General features: G+C 52.9%; 1 protein-coding gene and 1 long non-coding RNA gene across 6 annotated transcripts; one reads left to right on the top strand and one right to left on the bottom strand.

Moving 5' to 3' along the window:
* Positions 1-12,873: 12,873 nt before the first annotated feature.
* LOC125512337 (uncharacterized) lies at positions 12,874-17,289 on the top strand. 5 transcript variants are annotated; one of them, XR_007285301.2, is made up of 7 exons: positions 12,874-13,097; positions 13,160-13,299; positions 13,419-13,820; positions 13,984-14,231; positions 14,309-14,395; positions 15,787-15,870; positions 16,469-17,289. It is a non-coding gene; the product is annotated as an uncharacterized LOC125512337 (long non-coding RNA). The 5 variants fall into 5 exon arrangements; XR_007285302.2 differs by lacking the exon at positions 13,160-13,299; XR_007285300.2 differs by having other exon boundaries at positions 12,874-13,299; positions 14,329-14,395.
* Positions 17,290-17,663: 374 nt separating this feature from the next.
* LOC125512336 (3-ketoacyl-CoA synthase 11) lies at positions 17,664-19,991 on the bottom strand. The gene is made up of 2 exons (XM_048677428.2): positions 19,728-19,991; positions 17,664-19,422 (listed from the first exon to the last, which is right to left on the bottom strand). The coding sequence occupies exons 1-2, from the start codon at positions 19,868-19,870 to the stop codon at positions 17,844-17,846; spliced, it is 1,722 nt and encodes a 573-aa protein (XP_048533385.2). The 5' UTR covers positions 19,871-19,991; the 3' UTR covers positions 17,664-17,843.
* Between the last annotated feature and the right edge of the window lie 211 nt (positions 19,992-20,202).

Here is a 20,202-nt window from a genome sequence, read left to right as displayed (position 1 = left end):
GGGGAGGCCGGCCGGCCTCTCTAGGCGCACCAAGGGGGGAGGAATCCTCCTCCTAGTAGGAGTAGGATTCCTCCTTTCCTAGTCCTACTAGGAGGGGGAAGGAAGGAGAAGGGAAGGATAAGGAAAGAGGGGGTGCAGCCCCTCCCCTACTCCAATTCGGACTAGGCCCATGGGGGGCGGGCGGCCAGCCCTCGTGGCTTCTCCTCTTTTTCCCTTAAAGCCCACTAAGGCCCATATGTACTCCCGTATTCCCATAACTCCCCGGTACTCTGAAAAATACCCGGATCACTCGGAACCTTTCCGATGTCCGAATATAGCCTTCCAATATATCAATATTTATGGCTCGATCATTTCGAGACTCCTCGTCATGTCCGTGATCTCATCCGGGACTCCGAACAACCTTCGGTACATCAAATCACATAAACTCATAATACCAATCGTCATCGAACGTTAAGCGTGCGGACCCTACGGGTTCAAGAACTATGTGGACATGACCGAGACATGTCTCCGGTCAATAACCAATAGTGGAACCTGTATGCTCATATTGGCTCTTACATATTCTACGAAGATCTTTATCGGTCAAACCGCATAACGGTATACGTTGTTCCCTTTGTCATCGGTATGTTACTTGCCTGAGATTCGATCGTCAGTATCTCAATGCCTAGTTCAATCTCGTTGCCGGCAAGTCTCTTTACTCGTTCCGTAATGCTACATCCCATAACTAACTCATTAGCTACATTGCTTGCAAGGTTTATAGTGATGTACATTACCGATAGGGCCCAGAGATACCTCTCCGACAATCGGAGTGACAAATCCTAATCTTGATCCATGCCAACTCAACAAACACCATCGGAGACACCTGTAGAGCATCTTTATAATCACTCAGTTACGTTGTGACGTTTGGTAGCACACAAAGTGTTCCTCCGGTATTCGGGAGTTGCATGATCTCATAGTCATAGGAACATGTATAGTTATGGAGAAAGCAATAGCAACAAACTAAATGGTCATCGTGCTAAGCTAACGGATGGGTCAAGTCAATCACATAATTATCTAATGATGTGATCCCGTTAATCAAATGACAATTCATGTCTATGGTTAGGAAACATAACCATCATTGATTCAATGAGCTAGTCAAGTAGAGGCAAACTAGTGACACTCTGTTTGTCTATGTATTCACACATGTACTAAGTTTCCGGTTAATACAATTCTAGCATGAATAATAAACATTTATCATGATATAAGGAAATATAAATAACAAAAATATTATTGCCTCTAGGGCATATTCCTGCACAAGTGACACGAGAGTTTATACTGGTTCGGGCCACCGTTGTGGTGCAATACCCTACTCCAGTGTGGTGTGATGGATTGCTGTAACACCCCCAGTGTCATGCTACAGTAATCCCCTATTGATGGTCCCATGTCATCACACTACTGTTGCTAATCTTCACTTGATCCAAATCACAATTCAAATTCAAATCCAATCTGAATTCAAAATCATATTTGTCACACATGAAATCTAAAATGTTCATCACATGCCAAATATTCCACAACTAATATTGGTGGTGAACCAACATTTTTGCAAAGGGTTTAAGTGGCCTAAACTACTTAAAACAGTGACCTAAGCAATAAATTAAATGCCCTTTTTAATTTATAAAATTGGCAACTATTTCAAAAGCCTCCCAACCTTTTTGTGGCAGTGCACTTTAATTCTTTGAAATTGTTTTGGCCAGTGGCATAATTTTGCAAAGTCATTTTTGGCTAAAAAGAAAATGCAAAAGCTGCTGAAAATAAAAAAAGAAAAAGAAAAAGGAAAAGTGGGAGAGGCCCTCTACCCCCTCCCTGGACCGAAACCACCTGGGCCGGCCCACCTAACCCACCCGAGACGGCCCACTCCCCCCTGTCGTCTTCCCCCTTCCCACTGTGCGAGCGACCGCGTGCGCGCGCGTCCCCGCCGGACCCGCCACGCCGGCGATGCCCGGCCGAGGGGATAAGGCCTGCGCCCGCGCCCCCTCGATCCCCTCTCCCACTCGCCTCACCACTTGCCCCGCTCCGCCTCTCCCTCTCCCCATCAGATTCCCCCTCGCCCCCTCTCTGCTTCGATTTGGGCGGATGCCCGAGCGCCAGCCTCGCCGCCGTTCGTCGTAGTCGCGGCCACCGTCACCCATACGCCGCTCCGTCAAGTCCAGGAGCATCGGCGTGGTCCTCCTCTTCTTCCTCGACAACAGATCGAGACCGGGAGGGATCGCCACCATCGCAGTCTTCCTCTTCCTCCTCTACGGCCACCGCACGACCTTGCCGTCAATCTGCAGCACCAGTCCTCCCCGAGCCCACTACCTAGTCCCCACACTCCCGCGATGAGCTCCTGCGCCGAACGCGCCCTTCCCTACCCCCTCTAGTCACCCGTAGCCTCCGCTTCTCTAGCACCCGCACGCATCGCCGCCGACGAGCTCGCCGGCGTGGCCTTCGCCACTGTAACACGCGGCTGAGCCTCGCATCGAGCTCCGGGAGCTCGTGCGAGTCCAACGCCACCACCAGCGCGCCTCCCCGTTCCTCCTAGCCCTCTTTCCACTAGCGCCCGAACTCCAGCGTCGCAGAGCTCGTCGCCGGCGCGTCTCCGGCGACCTTTTGGTCACGGGCTCAAGCCCGTCACGCTCACCACACCGCGTAGGCTTCGTCTAGCCGCTTGGGTTGCCCGCAAACGCACCCCAGCCCCGATCCCGATGACGACCGAAGTCCGTCGTCCACCTCGCCGCTCGCTGTCGACGTTCCCGACCACCGCAGCCTCTGCCACCACCCCAGATCGCCTCGCCGTCGTCTTCTCGTTCGAACGAGCCCGGCCGCGCTAGAAATGGCACCCTATGCGCGAAACCCGACCACCTCCCGAGTGCGCCGCCGTCGTTTTTGGTCGCCGGAGCTCTCTCCGGCGCCGACGCCGACGTGGCTCCATGGGTCCTGCCCCTGGGTCGCTGACCAGTGGGCCCTGGTGGCCCTGTTGGCTGGTTTGACCAGTCAACGTGCTGACTGGGCGTCTCTGTGACGCTGACGTGTGGGCCCCGTCGCTTAATGCGCTAACTAAAATGTTTTTCTTAATTAAGGTAATTAGATTAGTCTAATGTCTCACTGACATATGGGCCCCGCACCCCTAACTAGTTTAGTTAGATTAGTTAATTCACTGTTATAGCCACTCTCACTGACCAGTGGGTCCAACTGGACCCACAGGTCAGGTTTGACCTAGTCAGCGAGTCTGTTAACTGCTGACATCATCAACACGTCATGCTGACATCATATTTTCTTTTCTGTTATTTTAAATAATTCCAAAATATGTTTAAAACTTTGAAAAATCATAGAAAATTAACCGTAGCTCGGATCGAAAAACTTTATATATGGAAGTTGCTCAGAACGACGAGACAAACCCGAATGCACTACCCACATACCTGTCAGATGCCTCTAACTATCTGAACATGGAACTTTCCCCCTCCGGTCATCTGTCTGACACAGGTCCGGAACCGGCAAAACATTCCCTGCTGTTTTCCCCCTTCACCTTTATCGTGTAGCCATACGTTAGGTCACACCCGGCACATCTTATTGCCAGGTTATGCTTTGTGGTGCTATGTTGCTTTATATTTACTATTCCTTCCCCCTCTTCTCTCCGGTAGACCCCGAGACTGATGTTGCCCCTGTGATCGACTATGTCGACGACGACCCCTCCTTGCCAGAGCAACCAGCCAAGCACACCCTCCTTGAGCATTCCGATATCGCCCATTTCTTTCCCTCTCATGCTTGCATTAGAACTGCTACTGCTTTTTGTATGATCCTACTCTGATGCATAGCATGTTGTTGTTACCTGCTTTCATACCTTACCTGCTTATCCTAAACTGCTTAGTATAGGTTGGTTAGAGATCCATCAGTGACCCCACCTTGTCCCAGTTGCCTCGCTTTATGTTTGATGACTCGATCAACGTGATCGACGTCCAGGCCCCGAAACCGCACATCACCCCCTAGTTGTATGACTCTGCAGAGTTACCATCGAGTGCCGAGGGTGGAACCTCTTACATCACTCCTGATGAGATCTCTGTAGTGTAGCTATACGGTCGAGGTCATCGAGGGTGATTTCCTCCTTAACCACTTCCGTTATGGCTCTATCGTGCAACCCCTCAAGTGTGAACCTCGAGGGTGGATACTCTTACGTTCACCTTGATGATAACATCGAGTGGAATTCACCAGGGGTGATTCCTCGGGTTTCCCCCTTGGTGTTAGACACACAGTTACTATGGTTACTATGACTTTGCACTGAGCCATAATTACTAAAGACGGGTCGGCCCTGAGGGGTACCCGCGCAAGCTTAATAGCGAGTGATGTGGAGTCGGGTTGACCTGGAAGGTGCCCGCGAGATACTTACGAGGTGTGGCCGAGCATTCTTAGCCCTTGCCGCAAGTACTCAAGACGTGGCGACGGGGTCACATCGATCGTGAGTCTCTGCTCGTTACCGCGTGCTCCTAATCCACTACGATTTGGATATTTGATCCGAGGGGCCTCTGGCCTGATAGCACTAACCATCATGTGGGCATTGTATGGGCGTTCTGCGTCGTATGCATCAGTCAAAGCTTAATAGACGTCAGCGACTGAGCGGCGCGCGCCGGGTTGGAATGCGTAAGCACCTACCTTTTTGAAGGAGGTAGCTAGGTCTGCTCACCGGCCGCCCACGCAACGTGCAGGAGTTCCCGGGGCGATGGCCCATGACCCCTGGGGGCATAGGTTTAGTCCGACGTGCTTGACCTCTCTATTAAGCCTAGGTCGGGTTGCGGCGTATTGTTTGGCCGAGGCCGGGCATGACCCAGGAAAGTGTGTCCGGCCAGAGTTAATCGAGCGTGATGGGTAAGTTGGTGCACCCCTGCAGGGAAGAAAAAACATCTGTCGATAGCCTGTCCTACGGTAACAGACACTTGGAGTTGTATCCCGATCGATACAACTAGAATTGGATAATTGTGAGGAGAAATGAATTGTGAATGAGAAATGGATAGTATGGCTCTAGGATTGCTTTCTCGCAGGGAGTCGAGAAAGGATCTCTGGCCGAGGTTGATAACACTACTACTTCACATTATGTTGATATGTATTCTTCTATATCCTGCAATATGCTTGAAGATGCTAGTCTTCGATAGGCTAGGCTTTCCCCTTCTTTCTAGCATTCTGCAGTTTAGTCCACAGATACAGCCCATTTCCTTTGATACAGATGCATACTTAGTTTAGATCTGATGTTAGTTTTGCGAGTACTTTGGATGAGCACTCACGGCTGCTTTGCTACCTCTTTTCCCCCATACCCGTTTGTTGCGACCAGATGATGGATCCCAGGAGCCAGATGACACCACTGATGACTACTGCTACCCCGAGGGTGCCTACTACTACGTGACGGCCGCTGACGACTTGGAGTAGTTAGGAGGCTCCCAGGCAGGAGGCCTTGCCTTTTCGATCGATGTTGCTTTTGTGCTAGCCTTCTAAAGGCAAACTTGTTTAACTCATGTCTGTACTCAGATATTGTTGCTTCCGCTGACTCTTGTGTGTTCAAGCTTATGTATTCGAGCCCTCGAGGCCCCTAGCTTGTAATATAAAGCTTGTATTATTTTAATTTGTGTCTAGAGTTGTGTTGTGATATATTCCCGTGAGTCCTTGATCTTGATCGTACACGTTTGCGTGTATGATTAGTGTACAATTGAATCGGGGGCGTCACAATTGCCTCGTGGGCTGAGGATGAACTAGTACAGTGGACGAATAGCCTCCTGAGGAGAGGTGTTCTTGAGCTCAATGAACTAGTGAGATGGCCTTGGTGGAGTGGACGATCCGATCCAAGATAAGCCGATCCTTGACTACGGTGGTGGCTAGACCTATTTATAGAGGCCCTGGTCCTCTTCCCAAATGTTTAGGTGGGAAGGGATCCCACAACGGCCAATTTCGAAGGGGGACAACTAGTACAAGTTATCCTGACAAAAGGTGGTCTTCGCCTGCCAAAGGCTCTGGTGGTGACGCCGCCATGGGCTCCCCGGTGACCTCCGTCCTGCCATCCTGCTGGTCTTGGTCTTGTTGCACCAATATGGAAACCTTTGCCTGATGCCTCGGGACTCCTCGCCTGCGCCTGCTTCCTTGGCACCAAAGAGGAAACTGGCACCCTGTGCCCGCCTGGCCTTGGTCGTCATGGCTCACGTCACGCGGACCTCGCGAGGTGACCCCTGCATAGATATCTCTGCTCCTCAGGAGCCAGCCTGGCGAGGCCGCCCCGGACGAGGTCTTGGTGTCATCCGCCTCGCGAGGCTTGGTCCCCTCGCGAGGGTCTTGAGTGGTTGCTGGTGAAGATGGGTCATACCAGGCCGTTGGTGGAGCCACGCCCTGGCCGCAGGTAGGCAAGTCTGGGTACCCCCGTTCCCAGGACGCCGACAAAGGTTTCCCCCGGAACATCACGAGTGGGGTGCCACAACCTGCAACAATGATGTCTCGAGAAGGGAACGACATCATAGCGCCGCCATCGTCCGCCATGACCGAAGTCGACGCGATTTTTACCGGAAGTCGCATCCCCTCGAACTCGCAGCTGGGTGGAACCGATCGGACACTCGGCATGGAGACGAAGGCCGCCGTCAGCATGCCGGCAGGGATCCTCCAACTGCCCCTCGCCAGTCCTCCACACGCCACCGGCCGACCAAGGTCATGTCGTGATGGATCTGGGCAGGACACCCGATCTGCAGCCCTCGATGTCACTCATCACGCAACCGCCACCCTCACTGATGGAGCGCCACCATCGCCACCATCCGACCTAAGGTCACCGCCGGCTATGGAGGCCTCGATCGCCGCCATGGAGCAGGGACGCCGCCCTGACTGCCACTCTCGGCCTCCCCACATGCGACGTCACCTCCCCCTCATAGGGGATTCTGTGGCAACCACCCGCCCTGGGTCTATGGCGCAGGGCCCGCTGCCACCGTGGCCCTTGCCGGCGACATCGGCAGCTGGGGATGGAACGACGGGGGTCTGGCGGCTAGGGTTGGGGGGTCCCCTAGCGTCGCCCGAGGGGAGGCGACACGAGGGGTGCGAGGGGTGCGGCTCTTTCATGTTCCTACATGACAAACTCCAAGCATTTGACCTGTCTTGTACTATGTTTTTCTATGTCTTTTGTTAATTTTACTTTTTTGTACATAGTAGTTTTGGATATATTTTTTAATTCTATGTGCAAAGGGAATAGTGTTGAGCCAGGAGGCTTACGAAAGGCCTAGCTGACATGGGTGTTCGGCCTGCTGATCGGACATATCTACTACCTGTATAAAGGAAGACAGGGCAGCTCCAACTTAAAATCCGGACCATCTAATCGCATCATCAAGGGTCTAAATACATTGTTAACAAAATTGTCTTCCTTACGAAAACGCTAACCCACCGCATCGGATCATCGCGCATGTCTTTGCCCTGCCAACCGCTCCCACCTCTCTTTCACGCACCCGCCGCCCAGCCACGTCGCCGCCCTGCCTTCTAGTCCTGCAGACCCCTGCACAGCCCAGCCACGCTGCTGGACAGCCCCGCCGCCCATCCCTGCCGGCCCCTGCGCCACCCATCCCTGCCTCGCCCCGTCCGCCGCCTCCCCTTCACGCTGGCGCCCGCTCGCCTCGCCTGCACCGGTTGCCACGTGCTAGCCCTGCCCGCATCGGCAGCCGAGAAACTGCGAGGCATAGAGTGTTGAACATGTGTACATGTACGTAGGTTTGGGTCCTGTATGCAGTATCTGTTGTATTTGTCTCCCTCTGTATATACGTGTATCTTAGGAGATAAGATACCGGTCGCACCCCTTGTACCAATATATATGTGTCTAATGCACGATCAATCAATTATCGATGCACCAAATCATTTTCTACATGGTATATATCGCAAGTCGATCTTTCAGCTTCCGCTAACCCTAGCCGCCGCCTCGGGCCGCCACTGCCGCCGCGATCTCCCGCCGCCGCCGCCGCCCCAAGCCGCCACCTCCACCTCTCCTCCCCGCGCGCCCTCCCTCCACCGCGCGCCTCCTTCCCCACGCCGCGCCGCCCCTCACCGCCGTGCCGCCTACCTCCCGCCGTCGCGCCGCTCCTCTTCAGCCGCGCCGCCGCCTTCCTCCCACGATCCCGCCGCCATGTCGTCCAACGCCTCCACCTACTCCAACCCCTTCGCCGTCGACCCCGCCAAAATCCGCGACATCAACGTCCACGCACGCGTCCCCATCATCCTCGACGCCTCCAACTCCACGTACTTCGCATGGAAGACGTACTTCACGCTACTCTTCCGCGAGAACAATCTCGTGGACCACGTGGATGGCACCATGGACTCCCGCGCCATGGTGGATGACGCCAAGTGGACCGCGATCGACGCCACGATCATCCGGTGGTTCTTTACCACCATCTCCAAGGACTTGTTCCACACGGTCGTGAGCGCCGGCGATGACGCCCGCGCCCTGTGGGTCAAGCTGAATGGCCTCTTCACCGACAACAAGCTTCAGCGCCATGTTTTTTTGCAGCAGGAATTTTTTGACTGTCACCAGGATGAACAGTCCATTGATGACTACTGCCGCCGCCTGAAGACGTTGGCGGACGAGCTCCGTGACATTGGAGCCAAGGTGGACGACGACTTCCTTCTCAGCACGCTCACCGCCGGCCTCAACGAGGACTTCGGCATTGCCGCCTCCAACCTCACCTTGATGCCGGAGCCCTCCTTCCCCAAGTTTGTGGCGTACTTGAGGTTGGAGGAGCGCCGGATGAAGGGGGTCAAGAGGCGCGTGCAGCATCACGCCCTCGCCGCCGGCACCTCACGCGGCGCCCCTCCATCGGCCGCCCCACTCGCGCCGCGCCAGCAGCCACCGCCACCCCGCGCCTCCGGGGTACTTCCCCCTCCCGCCCGCGCCTCCCGCCCCTCCCGCTGCCCCCAGCAGCCGGGTGGTGGGCGTCGTGGCAACCGCCGCGGGGGCGGCCGCAAGCAGCAACAGGCGCCGGGGGGGCCCTTGTCAGCAGCAGCAGCAGGTGACTCCCTCATGGACGTGCGGCACCAACCCGCGGACCGACGTCGTCCACGCGTACTCCATGCCGGTCCCTCGGGCTCCGGCTCCGGGCATCCTTGGGCCCCGCCTGGCGGGCCACCAGGCCCTATTCGCCGCTCCTTACAGCGGCTACGGTGCCCCCCCTCCCGCCAGCGCCGGCCTACGGGTCCGCGCCGGCCTATGGCGCCGCCGCGCGCCGGCTTATGGGGCCGTGCCCGCCTATGGCGCCACCGCTTCGGCCTTCGGGGCTGCTCCCGCGCCGGCCTACAGAGGGTCCTACCCTCCTCAGGTGCCGCCGCCGTGGGACCCGGCCTTGCTCGCCGCCCTGCACTCCGCCCCGTCACCGAGCTCCTATGATGGCGGTGGTGACTGGTACATGGACTCGGGCGCCACTGCTCACATGACTTCTCATCCCGATAACCTCACGTCTGCCACTCCCGTTCATACTCCCACTCGTATCATCATTGGTAACGGTTCCTCCCTACCCATCACTCACGTTGGTCATATGTCTTTTCCTTCTACTTCCACTCCTGTGCATATGTCTAATGTTCTTGTGTCTCCTGACTTAGTCACCAATCTCATTTCTGTTCGTTGCCTTGCTCGTGAGAATCCTATAACTATTGTATTTGACGATATCGGTTTTTCTGTGAAGGACCCCCGTACACGGATGGTGCTCCACCGATGTGATAGCCCGGACGAGCTTTACCCAGTGCATCCCTCCGGCGCCACCACCACCCATCGCCCCGCCGCCTTCGCCGCCAGTGTCGATCTTTGGCATGCCCGTCTTGGTCAACCCAACTCCACCGTTATGCATCAGATTCTTCAGAGTTTTTCCTTCTCATGTAATAAGGTCGACGCTCACACTTGTGAGGCTTGCCGTCTTGGCAAGCATGTTCGTCTTCCCTTTAGCGAGTCTACAAACATTTCCACCTTTCTGTTTCAGTTATTGCATAGTGATATTTGGACGTCCCCGGTTGCTAGCAACACGGGCTATTTATACTATCTGGTGATATTGGATGATTTTACTCATTATGTGTGGACCTTCCCTCTCCGTCGCAAGTCCGACGCTCTTGCCACACTCACCGTCTTTTATTCATATGTCACCACACAGTTTGGTCATCCTATTCTCGCCTTGCAAACTGACAACGGCAAGGAGTTTGACAACGTCGTCGTCCGCAATTTACTTGTGTCCCACGGCACCATCTTTTGCCTCACCTGCCCCTACACGTCTCAGCAGAATGGTCGCGCCGAGCGCGTCCTTCGCATGCTGAATGACTGTGTCCGCACGTTGCTCTTTTACTCCTACGTGCCTCCTCGGTTCTGGCCGGACACGCTCGCGACCGCCAGCCTACTCATTAACATTCGCCCCTGTCGTTCCCGCTGGAACTACACCCCTCACCAGCTCCTCTTCGGTGCGGTTCCATCTTATGATGGTCTTCACATTTTTAGGTGTCTCTGTTATCCTAGCACCGCGTCCACTGCTCCTCACAAACTCGCGCCCCGGTCCCTTCCTTGCATCTTTCTTGGATATCCTCCCAATACCAAAGGTTACCGGTGCTATGATCCAGTCTCCCACCGCGTTTTTACTTCGCGGCATGTGTACTTTGATGAGCTTGTGTTCCCGTTTCAGCAGGTACCGTCATCTTTGGAGTCTTCTACGGTGCGGTTCGTCCCTGCCCCCACCTCTGGCGGACCGCCCAGCCGCGCCCCGGGTCCGACCTTGCCCGCGCTCCCCGCGCCGGCGGCCCCTGGCGCTGCGGCTCCTGCCGCGGCCCCCGACGCAGCGGCCTCCTTCGCCGCCCCCGCCGCGGACCTCATCGCGGCCCACGTCGCCGCGGCCCCCTCGGTCGGCCCCGCTACGGCTCCCGCGGCCGCCCCCGCCGCGGCCCCTGCCGCGGACCCCGTTGCGGCCCCCGTCGCCGTGGCCCCCTCGGTCGGCCCCGCTGTGGCTCCCGCAGCTGCCCCCGCCACGGCCCCCGCCGTGGCTCCCGTCGCCGCGGCCCCCGGCACCGCGGCCGCACCCCTTACCGGTGTGGTCACTCGAGCTCGGATTAGGACGCTGTGTTCCAGCACGCGCTACCCGTCGGACGAGTACGCGTGCGCGACTTCTACCTCGACACCGTCCCCACCTCCGCTCGCGCTGCCCTTCGGGATCCGAACTGGCTAGCTGCGATGCGTGAGGAGTTTGACGCCCTACAGCGCAACCGCACATGGCAGCTTGTCCCGGGGCCACCCCGTGCCAATGCCATCACTGGCAAGTGGGTCTTCCGCCACAAGACTCGCCCTGACGGTTCTCTTGAGCGCTACAAGGCGCGTTGGGTGGTGCGCGGCTTTCGCCAGTGCGCTGGCGTGGACTTCACCGACACCTTCGCCCCGGTTGTCAAACCGGGCACGATTCGCGCTGTTCTCCAGCTTGCTGTTTCTCGCGCTTGGCCTGTTCACCAGCTCGACATGTCTAATGCTTTCTTGCATGGTCATCTCGACGAGCAGGTGTTCTGTCAGCAGCCGACTGGTTTCGTCGACACCGCCTATCTGGACCACGTGTGCTTGCTCTCCCATTCTCTATACGGGTTGAAGCAGGCGCCTCGGGCCTGGTACCAGCGGATCGCGGCCTTCCTCCAGCAGCAGGGGTTCCGGTCCACAAGGTCCGATGCCTCCCTATTTGTCTACCACCAGGGCCCCGCCACCGCGTACCTCCTATTGTACGTCGACGACATCATCCTGACTGCGTCCTCGCCAGCGCTTCTTCAGCAGATCACAGCTCGCCTCGGCACCGAGTTCGCCCTCAAGGACTTGGGGGCTCTCCACTACTTCCTCGGCATCGAGGTCGTGTGCCGGGCTACTGGCTTCTTCCTGCACCAGCAGAAGTACGCCTACGAGCTTCTGGAGCGAGCGAGCATGCTTAACTGCAAGCCTGCTTCCACGCGTGTCGATACGAAGGCTAAGGTGTCCGCCGTCGAGGGCTCTCCGGCGTCCGACGCTCCCTTCTATCGCTCCATCATCGGTGCGCTTCAGTACCTCACACTGACGCGTCCGGACATTCAGTATGCTGTCCAGCAGGTGTGCCTTCACATGCACGCTCCTCGTGACACCCATTGGGCTCTCGTCAAACGTATACTTCGGTACATACGTGGCACCACAGCCATGGGTCTCACCCTGACGGCCTCGCCGGACACCAGCCTTGTCGCCTACTCCGACGCCGACTGGACTGGGTGTCCCGACACTCGACGCTCCACTTCCGGCTACTGTGTCTACCTCGGGCCCTCTCTGATTTTGTGGTCGTCTAAACGACAACCCACGGTCTCACGATCGAGCTCTGAGGCCGAGTATTGGGCCGTAGCCAACGCCGTCGCGGAGTGTTCATGGCTACGACAGCTACTTCAGGAGTTGCTATGTGAGGTCACCAAGGCGACGCTCGTCTACTGCGATAACGTCTCCGCGGTGTACCTCGCTGCCAACCTTGTCCATCACCGACGGACGAAGCACATCGAGCTCGACATTCACTTCGTCCGGGAGCATGTTGCACTTGGTCGTGTTCGTGTTCTACACGTGCCCACCGATCAGCAGTTCGCCGATGTGATGACGAAGGGACTACCCACCTCGACTTTCGAGGGCTTTCGGTCCAGTCTTTGCGTCACCGGCGACGCTTCGACTGCGCGGGGGGGGGGGGGGGGTGTTGAACATGTGTACATGTACGTAGGTCTGGGTCCTGTATGCAGTACCTGTTGTATCTGTCTCCCTCTGTATGTACGTGTATCTTAGGAGACAAGATACCGGTCGCACTCCTTGTACCTATATATGTGTGTGTGTGTGCCTAGTGCACGATCAATCAATTATCGATGCACCAAGTTATTTTCTACGTAGAGAAACTGTGCGAGACAAGGACAAGGGCGAGGCACCGGTCGCCTTTGCTCACACGGACGCCGCGGTGATCAGAGGCTGCACACGCCCCCGACGCCGGCCGACCAGGAGTTGCCCCACCTCTCCATCGTCCCTCTCGGCAACAACGCGACTAGGATGGACATCTTCCAACCATGGCTTGTGCGACGGGGAACATGAGGTTCATGTCTTGATTGTTCCTTCTTCCCTGTTGTTTTCCGTGTGATAACTTGTTTGTCTCAGCGGCGCATCCCCTCATCCTGCGGAACACTGTATACCCGTTACAACACGCCGCCGCCTCCCTAGCCAGTCCCGCTTCCCCCTTCCCCCTTCCTATTGAGCCCCTGTGGTGGTGGTGGTGGATGAAAACATCTCACCTGGAGGTGTGATGTCCAAATCCCAAATTTCCTCGCCAAAATTCCAGAGAACTACTTTGAATTTTGAAGCTCCCAAACTGTGACGAATTTCATCTCTAACGCATCCTTGTGGGGCGACATGGCAGGTTGGAGAGGGATGAATTGGAGAGGGAGGTGGGAAGACGGGGAGGAGGATGTAGCCAACGACGGCAATGCCGTTGCCCACCCCGCCGCCCAGAGTCATCACGGCAGCACCCTGCCCTCCCTCCCTCCAAGCGTCACTGCTACCATGGTGTGCTCTCCCTCTCACCGGTGCTTCTACAGCGAGACCCTAGTCGAACGACGGTTGGCATCGTTTATTGCATGGCCTTGCAGATCTACCACACTGTGCTCACCCTCATAGTCATTCGTCATACCACCTCACGGAATCGTGAGTTTGGCCGCCACAAGCACGCTCGTGCCACCGCAAGGTCCGTAATAAGATTGCTACCAGGGAGTAGAAGGGAAGATAGGCAGATCATGAGGGTCTCCCACTCCTCCATCCCCAGGTATTTACATCCCATAATTGTTGGGTTCGGTTATGTAGTCAAATGTTGGCATCTTCGCGATATTAATATATTCCCTTTATCGAAAATGTAGTCAAATGTTGGCATATGATTGGCCGTGTACGGTGTAGCATCACCATAACTGTGTCTTTCTTGTTTGATTTAGTGGCAGATTAGCAGTGGAATCGGTGTACACATGAGAACCAAGGCATCTCTGACTATAAAAGTTGATGAGTTGTAGCTGAAAATTCCGAATTCCTTCTCATTTAGAATCTTCAGCTTACGCTCTTCTAATTTGCAACAATTTTCCTCATCTAATGACACTCGATTTTTCTTGCATGACTATTGACTAGGCTGATAACATGTTCATGATGAAAAGACTTAAGAGCGCAGCGGCACTCCAAGCTTCAGAAGGTCCACTCTCTAGCGCAATAAATCTGGATTGTTTGCTTACCGTACTTTAACCTATCCTCACTTGGTTCTGGTTATAGTTTTTTTCCTTTCCTTCCAGTTGTTCCAATGGGATGTACTTAGAAGGATCGAGAGTACAGTGTCACATGCTGGAAGCAAGTCATTTGGTAAGAACTGATTCTTATTAAGCTCGATTAATATATATCAAGTTTAGAAGAATTTAACTTACATTCATCTTATGATTGTGTCTGCAAGTTTGATTCTTTAATTAATCTAACTAATGGCAAGAGAAAGTGATGTGTGCTAGAGGTGAACGGTTTAACGTCTGCTATTGCCTATTGACCACTTCAGTTAACATAGTGTTGCCTGAAATAATTAGAAAACATTCAGCTGTTTGTAACATGAGTAGAATGTGGACTGCTAGGAGCTGTGAATTAAACAGATCATGGAGAATGGATGGCATTTTCATGTAACAGGACTGAGTATCAGTTTTAGCTTGAAAGTATATGCCAACTCTGTAGGTTCAAATGACTTTAAGTAATAATATGAGGAGCGAGCATAGGAGGAGCTATAACATATGAGCATGAGGGAGGATCAAATGATTATAGTGTCTATCAGCATGGGTAAAAGAAAACTGACAACAATGCCACCACGTGCAAAAATTATATTTGATTGATATCACAACAATAGAATGTTGAATAACAATGTAACATTATCTTTTCATTAGTTAATCCATTTGACTTCTGTCTGATACAATTGGCATGATATTTGGACAGGAAAGTTATTTGTTAACTTTGTATCATTTTTGTGTAAGCTAATAAATAAATGCACTGTGCATTTGCCTGCAATTTCCAAGAAGTTTTCCCTAATTTTGAAGTAATTGTTTTCTAAAGAATAAATGCTGGGAAAAAGGGTCATTGCAGTAATTTTTTCCTGAAGTTTTGTCATCTTGTAAAATGATATGAATAGAGGGTTCCCCGTTAAAAAATAGAATAGGCGCAGTCAATAGCTGAAGTGGAAGCATATAACTGCCAATTCACATTGTTTTCATTCAGTATGATTGTCATTGAGGAAATAAACGAGACTAGGAAGTGCCTTCTCCAATGAATTCACATACTTATGGATCTTTCTCGCCAATTAGCAGTGTTTCAATTAAGTAGGATTGTTGTCATGATATATGAATATTTTTTTAACATGTTAAGGAGGGTAATGCACGGATTCCACTTCTTGGGTCAAGATAAGAACATGTTGTTTAGTATGTCTACGTGGATGGTGTGTTGTTAGATGTCTACATCGGTATGTAGAAGGAAGTTTTGCAATAACAAGGTATTATGTTACAACCTCTGATTGGCAACGTTCCTCAAATATGCTGGTTGTTGTATCCTCGGACATACAAAAGCTTTTTCCATGATTTTTCTTTCTGCGGTTTCATAAACTGAACAATCTTCACGATGCACAAAGGACTTTTCATCTTGAAATTGTACTTCCATTGAAACTTTATCCTGCAACCATATATCATAAAGAGAATGGTGGGAGAATCCAGCTGACATTCAGTTAGAAATTGAAAAGGAAAATATAGCACCTCAAGGAGCCAGAATAAAATAAATCGGAGAATTGGATGAGCCAAAGACAAGCATATTCAGTAAGTCTTCTTAGCAAGTTATGTTCTTTCCCTTTCATAATTTTTTATCTACATGTCACATGGAGGTGCTCTTAGGTGTATGGACTGTTGGGTATCTTTGCCTTTCTTCCTGGTTCCATATTGAGATTTATATGCAGCTGTTTCATCTTCCAGTATCAACATTGCCTTCTTCAAATTCAGTGACCGTTCCTGTAAAAAATCCCTTCTAGAATGTAAATATGCACCGCGTAGTAGTAGCATATGACAGATCTATTGGTAGTAGACCATAATGAAAAGCATTAAGAACAACCCGGTGCATGTAGCTCCCGTTTGCACAGGATCCGGAGAAGGGTCCGTCCACTTTGGGTGAAAAGCATTATGAATTAAAATTTACAGGTGTGAATACTCTGATTCAAAATAATTACCATCCATTCCACATATTTGTACTATTTGGAACAGTTGATTTGTAAGTGTCCAAAATGCATATAATTTTATTTTGTACGCTCGACCTAGATATTACTAGCTTTTTAGAATTAAATGGAACTACATAGTGATTTCAGCTTCTAAGCAATATATTTATGTGCCTATCTAACTAATTCCCCTTCTATTTGAATCACAGGAAATAGAGAGTTTACCGGGATTCTGGGAGAAAATCCACATGGCATCATGAGGAAAGAGGAGTTGAAGTACGGTATGGGATACTAAATAGTGTAAATTGTACTTCTATTTTCTTCTTCAATTGGATCTTTCTCTATGGACCAATTTATATCGTATACTGAAATCATGTTATATTAAGAAGTATCATGATAGAGTTAGCTTGTCCAATGAATCGATATGTTTAACAATGGGAATTTGGAGGATTAATTAGTTGAATTAATGTTCTTCTTTTAACCTATTAGAGATCAAATGGATGAAACAATATACTATTATCTTTATTACATGGCAACATGATTCCACGCTGTTCATTTTTAATTTACACATAGATATCGCAAGCATTGTGTATTTATTTAATGTACGTGTTTTCAAACATTATTATTTATTTTCATACATGCGTTGCACGTGTAAGCTTACTAGTGAAACAAAAACATTCTATCAGTTTGGTAGGTCTCGGAGGTGGATATCGGGGTCCAAAACGGGAAGTTGTGAATGGTTGGTAGCTCCGTGCGTTTTTCAACGTAGAAGATTCTGTTTTGGTTTCCAGTTTGATATTCCGTCTTTGTTTTTCCTCTCTGCTTTCATTTTTCACAGAAAATTCCAAAAGTTTCCGCTCCGCTTTTGGCTCGCACGACTCGGTAAGGTATTGTTTACTTCTGCAAAAGGAAAGAGTCTCGCTTTGGTTCTTCGAAAGGAGAAGTAAAATGTGTGAACAGTTCGTCGCTTTGCACCCAAGGTTTACGAGTCGACAAGTCAACTAGTCGTTTCGAGATTGAGACTCGTAGAGTAAGCAGTCGTTTCAAGATTGAGACTCGTAGAGTAAGCGTGACTAATTAACACTAGTCGACACGGAAGTTGTGATTCATCGACTAGTCGACGCTGAAGTGTAGTCGGCCGTGGAATTGAGACTCAGACTAGTCTGTAGTCTATAGTCTTGTCTGGTCCTTGGACTCGTAATCTATCTAACAGCAGTATCAGATGAAATCTCAACTACATCGGCAATGCACATCAAAAACAGAACTCATCATAGACGACAGGTTGGCACGATATGATGGCCAACATTCGGAACAAATCAAATGCGCAGCGCACATGGAAAAATTAATGCACTGCAGTTGCTCCTTTCGGGGCCAAGATCTCGATCCACATGGAACACAAAGATGTTAAGAACTGATCAATGACATAAAAAGTGAACAGCACGACACCACACCCCTCTGTACCACCTAAATGGAATCATCTAAAATTAATACCCCGACAGATCACCCAAACAAATTGCATACAGTCGAATTCAATGGCAAGATTTGCTCACTTGCTGTTCCGGGTGGTATTGCTGACAGGAAAAGCTATTCAGCAACCTTGGAAACCTTGGGAACATCCACCGGGAATGTGTCGATCTCGTCCATCCAGGGGTTGTTCTGCTCCTTCGCTGGGTTCACTGACCTCAGCGCCTTCCAGACAGCGCTGTTGCATTTGAACCCCGAACCGAACGCTATCTGCCAGATCCTGTCACGCCTCCTGATCCTCCCCTTGGCCTCGCTGTAGGCCAGCTCGTACCAGAGCGAGCTGCTGGACGTGTTGCCGAACCGGAAGAGAGTCATCCGGGACGGCTCCATGTGCCAGTCGGTGAGGTCCATGTTCTTCTCTATCTCATCAAGCACAGCGCGCCCACCAGCGTGGATGCAGAAGTGCTCGAATGCCAGCTTGAAGTCAGGAATGTATGGCTTGATCTTCATCTTGAACAGCTTCTTGCCAACCAATGTGACCATGAACAGCAGCTGCTCAGAGAATGGCAACACAAGCGGGCCAAGCGTTGTGATGTTCGTCTTGAGCGCATCTCCAGCCACCGCCATGAGGTCCTTCGACAGTGCCACGCCAACCTTGCCGCTATCATCCTCCTCCTGGGTGACACAGCTGAAGCACTTGTCATCTGCGCCCTTGTGAGTTCTCACAGTGTGCACCAGCTCGTACTTGGACCTCCTCCTGTCTGACCGCTTGTTCGACAGCAGGATCGCAGCGCAGCCCATCCGGAACAGGCAATTCGACACAAGCATCGACCGGTTGTTCCCAAAATACCAATTCAGGGTAATGTTCTCGGTGCTGACCACCATCGCATACGAGTTGGGATGCACCTGGAGCAAATCCTTGGCCAGATCTATTGACAGGAGCCCGGCACTGCACCCCATTCCTCCCAGATTGTAGCTGACTATGTTCCCTCTCAGCTTGTAATGGTTCACCACCATGGCGGACAGTGACGGTGTTGGGTTGAACAGGCTGCAATTCACAACAAGAATCCCAATGTCCTTGGGCTTCACCCCGGTCTTGGCGAGCATGTTGTCGATGGCACCAAACATGCAGACCTGCGCCTCCTGGCGCGCCAATTCCATGGAGGGGTTGGGCGGCACGGTGACCAAGGCGGGAGGGATGTAAGTGTCCTCCCCCAGACCCGAGCGCTCGAGGATCTTGCGCTGGAAATCGAGGTTGGCTTCGGTGAAGTTGCCGGTGAGCTTGGAGCAGCGCATGAAGGTTTCACGCGAGCACCGGCGCTCCGGGCCGGGCTTGTAGCAGCCGAAGTCGACGAGGTAGACGGAGCGCGGGCGGGTGAGGAAGTAGACGGTGGAGAGGAAGACGAGGAGCGTGGAGCAGGCGATGACGGAGAGGAGGTTGAAGCGGAGGTGCGTCCACAGGTCGGCGACGTCGCCCGGAGAGAGCGTGGAGAGGTGGACGGCGATGAGCACGATGAGCGGGGTGAGCAGGAGGTACATGCCGTGGGTGATGAGGTAGTGGTACCCCAGCTTCACGTACTTGAGCCGCACCGACTGCAGGAAGTCCGGCAGCCGACGCGACGGCGACGGCGAGCTCGCGCGTTCGCCGGCGCTGGCGGCACCGGCCGGCTGCGCGCTGTCCTCCATCGACATGGTGCCCCTGCGGATCGAGGAAACGCAGATTTCGGTGGGTCAGATAAACGGCGGAAGAAATTCAAAATGCGAGATCTGGCAGCTGAAAGTTTTAATAACCCCTAGTAAATTCTAGACGGCAAAACGAATCTTGTATTGCCCCGGCACGAAGGTGCGAATCGAGATGCGTTTCGAGTTCATGGCCGCCTACCTCCCTCCCTCCCTCCCTCGGCCACCCACGAGGCAGTCCACGGCCGATAATAATAATACAACAAAAATACAGCACGTAATTCAGAACGGAAATGACACAGACGGATTCCGAAGCATGCATACCGCTCAAATGGCCGGAGACGGCGCCGGGGCCTCCTCCTCCGCCGCCGCCTTCTTCTGGCGCCGCACTCGTCTCTCTCCTGACCTTGCCGTCGCGAGCAACACGGAGGGGGAAGGAGGAGAAGAAGGGAAACGGAAGCCGGCATTTAATAGAGGGATGGCACGAGGGGGAATAATCGTGGTGGCCCACCGGTCGGCGACGGGGACGGCCAGCTTGGATGCAGCCGGCGGCTCGCGACGGACGGCTGGAATGGATCGTGGGGCGACGACCGGGCGGCCCGCGTCTGACTGGGCTGTTTAGTTGGGTACAGTTTAATGTACCCGTAAGGGCGTTCTGTTCCGCGGCCACGTGGGGCCTCGCATGCGCTGGTTTGCTGGGCTGTGCGTGGGGCGTCAGTGACAGCTGTGCGTGATTCGCTGCTTTGGAGGAGCTGGGGTATGGGTTTGGCGGAGAGAACGTGGTGGGAGCGAGCGATTG

Source organism: Triticum urartu, chromosome 6A, assembly GCF_056163025.1.
Source record: "Triticum urartu cultivar PI428250 chromosome 6A, HENAU_Tu73, whole genome shotgun sequence".
NCBI classification, from domain to species: domain Eukaryota; kingdom Viridiplantae; phylum Streptophyta; class Magnoliopsida; order Poales; family Poaceae; genus Triticum; species Triticum urartu.
This window is presented reverse-complemented; position numbering and strand designations above follow the sequence as displayed.